General features: G+C 29.7%; 1 protein-coding gene across 1 annotated transcript; it reads left to right on the forward strand.

Annotated features, from left to right (window-relative positions):
- Positions 1-3,922: 3,922 nt before the first annotated feature.
- On the forward strand, positions 3,923-4,874 carry LOC110036713 (protein Simiate-like; the record flags this gene model as incomplete). The annotated part of the gene is given in 5 exon segments (XM_020741225.1): positions 3,923-4,183; positions 4,282-4,330; positions 4,412-4,538; positions 4,642-4,712; positions 4,802-4,874. Coding segments are annotated over 5 exon segments (486 nt in total), but the record flags the coding sequence as incomplete, so codon positions are not given.
- Positions 4,875-9,010: the final 4,136 nt, after the last annotated feature.

Here is a 9,010-nt window from a genome sequence, read left to right on the forward strand (position 1 = left end):
AGTTTCTCATTTGTGATTGAATATAACATCAAAGAATAATTTATTATCATGAGGGATGACATGCTACCTTATGATGGATCCAATCTCAAAGTGATTATATTCACTAATCTGTGGGGCTACGTAAAACTAGTTTTTCTCTAGCCCTAAGAGAATAGACTTTGTTTTAATTTAGGGGTCTAGTACCCCTATTGAGGCAAACCTCTTTAGTTAATTAATCTTTAGAAATGAAAAATCTCTATTAAAATAGATGTTATTCATTTCCACAAAATACAACGATAGGTATCAAGATTTTTATGTAAAGGTAAAAGCTAGATCATGATTAAATGGGTGAGACTTATGGGCCCCATTCCTATTGAGGAATGAAACTCAACCCGACTCTCATGGACTTACAACATTTCTAAAATAGAATGTGAGATAACGCCTCTTATGCTTTAAACCATGAGTCCATTCGCATGCATGTTAAGAGTGGTAGGTTGTTATTATAATAGATGTGTTGGGACTCATGACTCAATCCAAAAGATCAAGTGGGCATGGTGAATGTATGATCCTCACTTAAATATTTTATTATGGTAAAACTTTAAATTTTATGAAAAAATGATGTTGACTCGAAAAAACAAACTAAAAATGATAGATTTGATCAAGCAAAGACACGATCAATCAAGAAAAAATCATTTAATTATATTTTTTTATAAGTGAGACTCAGACTATAAAGTGTAAGCTGTGACGAGAGATGTGGGTCCTTATATGATGCATGTTAGAAGAGTTGTTAAAGCTCATAAATATGAAAGACAGATTCTCTACATAAGGGTGGTGATTCTCACATGTATGATCACCTCTTATGTGCAATAAGTGAATGTTTAAAAAGGTGAAGAAAAGATACACTATGATACTTTTCATATGCAAATAGTTAACATAAATTGTTAAGTTTTCTAATTATCTTTCTTTAAGTTGATTACCATTGGATGCATGTCGATGCAATATCTACTGGGTGTGTACTACTAATATTCTTCTTGGGTTACGAGTTTCATTATTTTAGTTCTAGTTATGAGTTTAATTTTTTAATAATGTAAGTTAAAGTAAGGTTGGGCAGGAAATTTCTCAATCCTAAAAGTAACATAATCAAGGCCCAATAAGGTACACAAACACAAAAGGGAATTTAAGAAAAAGCTTATATTTCTAACATGCATACAAATACTCATGAAAGCAAATAAAGCAAACCAAATCAATAAAGGCAAGGGGGAGGAGGCTAAATGCCACTATACAACAAAAAGAAAAGAGAATAGGGCAGTCAAGTATCAGTCCCTCATACAGCTCAACCTAAACCTTCCAGTGTCTCATTGATGGCTTGGCTTTTTGGGTATCTTCAGCTTGTGTTATAGTAAGTTGGGTATTCTACTTTCACTCACTCATCTTGTTAGGGCTCATCATCATCTTTGATGTTTATCTGTATGTTGAAGTTCATCCTCATGCTCCTTCATCTTGTTGGGATTCATCCTCACTCCATCACTAAGCAATTCCCACTTCAGACACTCCAAGTATCTAAGTCAGTCACTGAGGACAATCCTAACTCTAGACTCAAAGAGAACGAAAAAACCTATTCTTACTACAACACTTGTAGAAAATGTTAGCACAGTGAATTTTATAAGCACATTCATCATATAAATATTTTTTTAACCTAATGTTGCACTGCAACACCTAGACCCCTCAGAAAAATAATGTTAGTAAGACAAATGTCACCTTAACATGCAGTCCACACGATCGATCTAAATGTCCATTTACAATGGTAAAAGATATAGCATCACCCGCACCCAATAAAAGCATAAATTCAGTACTCATTAAAAAGAAAAGCACACAGAAATATGATCAACTTAGCCTAAATCTTGCTTTGTGTACTAACATAAAAGTGTAAGTTTGATGTGTGAGATAATTATTTGTCTTTTTTGTTAAAGTTGTGACTTAAGTTTCAAATTTAATTTATTACCATTGGGAGGTTCAAGTTTAAGTTGTTTAAGTGTTGTGCCAATGTATTTAGTTTTATTTTTTAGTTAGGTTTCATTGTTACATAGTATTATAATGAGTATTGAGAAAAGTGAGACCCACCTAGTCAGAGGTTCCATTATTTACAACTCACTAATCAATAAGGAGGAACATCTCATTTATGAAAAATGAAAAGTACAACCTCGAGTTGCTGCAAGCGGTTTGATTACACATTCTTTACTCAAGATTTGTTGGTTAGCATTTAAGTTAATTCCATGTTCAAATTTCACTTAACATAGGTTCGAATGGATTAAAATGTTAAGTCATCAACTTATGATTCCAAAGAGGTGTTGTGGAATTCTAAATGAATGATGGGGAATTCAAGCTCCTAAAAGTTTTTTTCAAGAAGGTTTAAAATCAATTTTAAGATATTATAATGATTAAATGATCACCCTATAGTTCTTTAAGTTAATATTAACTAAATTTAGAATTTATTTGATTAGGGTTGAGTCATCCATCATTAGCCTCACATATTCATTAAATTATATTATAATCTCTTTTTAAGTTAGAAGATCAATTTTAGAAAATTGTAGATCATTATGAATTGCCCCTCTTTTTCTCTTTTAATTAAAGAATTAATTAATTAATGATCTATCCTTTAATTATTTAAAATTAAAATAATATTAAGAAAATGTGAAAATTGATTAGTTAATTAAGGATATATTCTTAAGTTTACTAAAAAAATTAAAGAGTTTTGTATTATAGCAATCAAGTTATGATTTATTAAATGCTTATTTCAACTTTTGAATTCTTAAAATTCAGAAAATTTTTTAATTAATAAAATATTATATTATATTTGAATAATTTTCTTCCTTATTCAAAATATTTATGATTAAATTTTCATTACATTTGGTGAAATAGTTTAATTCCTTTGAATTTTTAAACTTGAGTTAATTTAAAAGTATTTTTAATCAAAATTAACATCTAAACATTAATATTTACTTAAATACTATTATAATAATTTTTTATAACTATAATTGCTTTTTCTGATTTCAAAAATTTATAGAAAGAATGTCTTAGGGTGAAGGGTCACCACAAAGAATTAAATTAAATTCTTAGGGTTGATTAATTTAATACTATTAATTAATAATGTGAATTTAATTAACTAAGAGCCTCTAATCATCTTCATCTAATAAAATTTAACTGACAATTTCTGCTTAGGTTTTAGGGAAATTACTTAGGTTAAGATCAACAAATTTTTAGGTTTAAGTGGCTTAATTTTACTAAGAGCCCCAAATCTCAACGTAAATAGTTGATCGAATTTATAGTAGAACCGACAGGCCGACGAAGACCGACACAAGCATCATAAGAGAAAAAATAGTCAAGTGGACATGCATTTATGTCAAACAACTGAATATCCTTAAAAAATATATATATAATGGACTGCGGCATTCGATCAACCCAAGCGCTAGGTGATCGACCGCACAACCGATCAACCTTAAGGTCTCGGACAACCAATCGATGCCAACTTTTACTTTCATTACTATGTAAATTTTATACTAGCATTCATACAGTTATAATAACTGCTTTTTTCTTATATGTAATTATATTTGGAAACCATAACTAGGAGGTCATGACATTAATAAATGAATTTTTGGATCCTCACGCTTGAGAGATTCTTGACGCTTAAAGATTCTCTGAAATTATTGACTTTTCTCTTTTTGCTCTTCTCTCGAGGCATGTCTTTCAAGGAGACAATTTAGAATCCAATATAAATATATTAAAAATAATATTTAGATGATGAAAAAATTAATTTTAAAATATTTTATCTCAAACATAATACTGATTTCAACTTCTAATTATTCCATTATATTTGCCCTAAAGTTGACACAAAAATTTCGAATTATTTTAGCGCAAATTTTTGTCGTTATATTTTTGGAGGCGATCATGGCGCGGCACAATTGAAGCTATCGAGGCGGTGGTGAGCATAGCCACAGTCTGTTCTCTGGTTTGCGTTTGAGTTCCACCACTTTCCACTTGATGGCGGCAGAAGACCCAGGAACCCCTGAGAATTCCCCCCTTTCGTCACTGGAAAAAGGTGTGGACGATGAGGAGCTCCGGGCTCTTCTAATCCCTGACTTCAACGATCTTCCCCCAGTTCCGCGTTCGGCTGTTGAATCCAACTTCGTCCGCTACTATGCCGTCGGTATAGTCGATAATCATATTCTCATAAACACGGCAATTGATCTTTTCTTCGAGGAATAGTTGCGTTATTTGGAATGTGATTTCATTTCTTGTTCACAGACTTTCTCAAGCCCGCACATGATCAATATATCTATCGTCATGCCAACGGGTAAATAAAGAAATTTGTTCTTACGCATCAATACACTGAAATATTTGATCCGTTTTCATTTTTCGTAAATCACAATGAAAGGTTATGCGTGATTGGTCTTGCTCCTACTCACGTCGCCCTTAATGTGAAAGGAGGAGTTGAATCCGTTGATTTCAAATTGGGGAAGTCTAACCGAAGTGAGATTAAGGTTACTGGAAAGAGAAAACGGGTAGGGCAAACTTTGGGTAATCGGATCCAGTTTCTACTGGATATTTGTATTGTTTTTACTCTTCTTAACTGATTTGTAACTGGTAAGCGATTCTTCTTTGCAGAATGCACAACATCTTCAACCAGATTCTGCACTTTGTAATGTATGTGCCAATGGGGCTTACTACACAGTCAGGTTTGTCTTTGAGGATGTTTTATTGCGATTTAATCAAACATTAGCTTGTAGATTTTGATTTGAAGGAATGGGTTGTCTTCCTCCTTAAGGTGCTGCGTTAAAGGTTCTCTGTTGGAGGTTAATGATCGGTTGATCAGGCATGCCGAGCTTCTCAACTTAGCAGTAAGAATCTATTTCTTTCAGTTTATTCTTTGAAGATTGCATGACACTTATTGATATTATCCATGAATTTAGATGTGTAAATGCGACGAGTTTAAACGTGTTAATGCTTTTTTACGCTTTTGCCCATTTGAATTTGTTTCTGCTTGAAGATGACTTTTATTCAAAATTGCTTGTGAATACCATCTTTTTGTTTGGTTTTTTTGAATGCTATAAGGTTGCTCAGCTCAAATTCAGTTTGAATTATTTAAAAATAAATAATTTAAATTTAATTAAATAAACGTTCACTATCAAATAAATATATAAAAATATGTGAATTATTGTTACTCAAAGTTTATAATAATAATAATAATGAGTTTGGACTCAAATTTTATAATTTAACAAATGAAATTATTACAATCAAGTTGGACTATAAATAATAACTACTTTATAAAATCACAATCAACTTTATTCTGAATCAAAAAACTTTGATCCATATCTTTGTTGTTTAATTCTCCAATATCAATGGAGATGCTCATCTTTATGAACACTAAGTAGCAACAAATTCGTTAAAGAAGTAATTTTTTGTTTTAAACAAATGCATTGTAAATTGCCACTGAAATTGTGAAATATTTAAGAACGAACATTAAATACATCAATTTTATAAGGATTGAACAATTTTACAAACTATTCTTGAAAAATTTTGAGGCTTAGATTGAAATTTACGTTTTAAATTTCTCTTATCCTATAAAGCTTTGCACAACCTTACACCATACCAGTTATTCAGGCAACAATAGTTCATGTGGCTATCTTTCAATTAATGATAATAAACGTAGACAAATCACTATATACTTTTTTTTTATCAAACTAGAGTTTTCTAGGTATTCAATAGGCAACATCTCCAAATGCAATATTCACAAGACATGCATTTGCAAAGAAATCAATCCATCAAGAATAACAACTCATCAATATATTTAGGAATCAATTATCATTATTCAATAAATTCATAAATTCCATATCCGAGAATCCCCCAATAATAACAATCCATCATCCAAAAATCTGCAATATAAAATAACAATCCTGTAATCCAGTATCCAACATTCTAATATTCCACAAATTTAAGGAATGCCTTCTTGAACTCATCAAACGTAAAAACTTGGACTGTTAGATAATTCAAAATCGGGAATTTACATACGTTCCACACAATTGTTATGGATAAACATATCTAACTCTAAAAGTTTGATATTTACATTTATAACACTGTGGTGCTATAAACATATGCATAAAGTTACATTTGCCTTTTAAAAAGTTAGTAATTGTGATATTTTGGATGTGATGTTAAAGATTTGGGTGTTATGAATGCAAATTTTAAAGTTTAGGTGTTAGATATGTAAATACATATTGATTGTATGGTATGTACTTTAACGCCCCTTTAAGATATAGAGGCCTAGATTCAAGCATAAATTTTAAAACCTCTCATCCTCTTTAGGGTTGCATAGCCTTTTGCTATAATCTCCATAGAAGAATTATAATTCATATTGTAGTTAACAGTTGTATATGTGTTTATCCTTAAAATTTATGATAATCAACTTAAATAAATTATTAAAATCTCTCTAAATAAAACCACACTTAGATTTCATACAATACTTGGACTGAAAGCTAATTTAAAATATTAAAGCTTAAATAAAAAAAAAAGGTTTTGACTCATCTAATCCTCTATAGAGTTGCACAGCCTTATACTATACAACTATAGAGTAATTAGTTTTCACAGCTCATGCAACCACTACTAGTCATAAACATGACTTAGTAGTATCATCATAACTTTGTTCTAATAAACCCCACCAGTAAGAAGGTCTGCATTATAAATTTCAGCTTGTAAAAACAGAAAAATTAGCCAACTAATAGAAGTCAACATATAAAAAGGACAAATAACACAAAATTACATCACTAAAATTGAGCAGTAGTTTCAGACCTAAAAAATCCAGCTATTCAAGAGGATCTGCAGCATAAAATTTTATTTGCATGAGCCAAGAAACTTAAAAAAACTATCCAAACTTCAAACTAAAAAAATCAAAATCCTGAACTCTTTTATCATATCAATAATCCAGTGATTTCAGGGCAAGATATTCCTATTCAAGTAACTATTGTTAAAAAATTAAACAAACACAATTAAAATGTTTATTAGCTGAACAAAGCATTATAACTGTAAAAAATGTGTTTAAGGAGGGCATTATTAACTATCTTTCAACATGTTTACTGTATTTGTTATAATTTGCTACACCCATTACTCTTACTTTAGCATTCAATGCAGATTTTGTTTCAACTGTGGTTATATGAACTGTGAAAATGTCCCAAACCATTTTAGACAAACAGGGATGCTTGAATTTATCCGACTTCTACCATCCTAGAACATCAAATTAATCATTGTTGCACAAATATAAATTATCTTCAAGATAAATTGCAATTTTGATTTGAAAGACAGCACAGATCAGACGGTACTCCAAAATCTAATAAACTCAAGCGTACAAATAAACTAAAATGATTCCAAAGAGGTGTTGTGGAATTCTAAATGAATGATGGGGAATTCAAGCTCCTAAAAGTTTTTTTCAAGAAGGTTTAAAATCAATTTTAAGATATTATAATGATTAAATGATCACCCTATAGTTCTTTAAGTTAATATTAACTAAATTTAGAATTTATTTGATTAGGGTTGAGTCATCCAGAATAAGCCTCACATATTCATTAAATTATATTATAATCTCTTTTTAAGTTAGAAGATCAATTTTAGAAAATTGTAGATCATTATGAATTGCCCCTCTTTTTCTCTTTTAATTAAAGAATTAATTAATTAATGATCTATCCTTTAATTATTTAAAATTAAAATAATATTAAGAAAATGTGAAAATTGATTAGTTAATTAAGGATATATTCTTAAGTTTACTAAAAAAATTAAAGAGTTTTGTATTATAGCAATCAAGTTATGATTTATTAAATGCTTATTTCAACTTTTGAATTCTTAAAATTCAGAAAATTTTTTAATTAATAAAATATTATATTATATTTGAATAATTTTCTTCCTTATTCAAAATATTTATGATTAAATTTTCATTACATTTGGTGAAATAGTTTAATTCCTTTGAATTTTTAAACTTGAGTTAATTTAAAAGTATTTTTAATCAAAATTAAAATCTAAACATTAATATTCACTTAAATACTATTATAATATTTTTTTATGACTATAATTGCTTTTTCTGATTTCAAAATTTTATAGAAAGAATGTCTTAGCGTGAAGGGTCACCCCAAAGAATTATATTAAATTCTTAGGGTTGATTAATTTAATATTATTAATTAATAATATGAATTTAATTAACTAAGAGCCTCTAATCTTCTTCATCTAATAAAATTTAACTGACAATTTCTGCTTAGGTTGATCAACAAATTTTTAAGTTTAAGTGGCTTAATTTTACTAAGAGCCCCAGAAACATGGGCATACGGACGGAGGTCAAAATTATGGAGCACAAATCTCACCGCAAGTAGTTGATCGAATTTATAATATGACCGACAGACCGACGAAGACCGACACAAGCATCATAAGGGAAAACATAGTCAAGTGGACATGCATTTATGCCAAACAACTGAATATCCATAAAAAATATATATATAATTGACTGCTGCAGTCGATCAACCCAAGCGCTAGGTGATCGACCGCACAACCGATCAACCTTAAGGTCTCGGACAACCAATCGATGCCAACTTTTACTTTCATTACTATGTAAATTTTATACTAGCATTCATACAGTTATAATAACTGCTTTTTTCTTATATGTAATTATATTTGGAAACCATAACTAGGAGGTCATGACATTAATAAATGAATTTTTGGATCCTCACGCTTGAGAGATTCTTGACGCTTAAAGATTCTCTGAAATTATTGACTTTTCTCTTTTTGCTCTTCTCTCGAGGCATGTCTTTCAAGGAGACAATTTAGAATCCAATATAAATATATTAAAAATAATATTTAGATGATGAAAAAATTAATTTTAAAATATTTTATCTCAAACATAATACTGATTTCAACTTCTAATTATTCCATTATATTTGCCCTAAAGTTGACACAAAAATTTCGAATTATTTTAGCGCAAATTTTTGTCGTTATATTT

This window comes from Phalaenopsis equestris, unplaced genomic scaffold, assembly GCF_001263595.1.
Source record: "Phalaenopsis equestris unplaced genomic scaffold, ASM126359v1 Scaffold209965, whole genome shotgun sequence".
In the NCBI taxonomy this organism is placed as follows: Eukaryota; Viridiplantae; Streptophyta; class Magnoliopsida; order Asparagales; family Orchidaceae; genus Phalaenopsis; species Phalaenopsis equestris.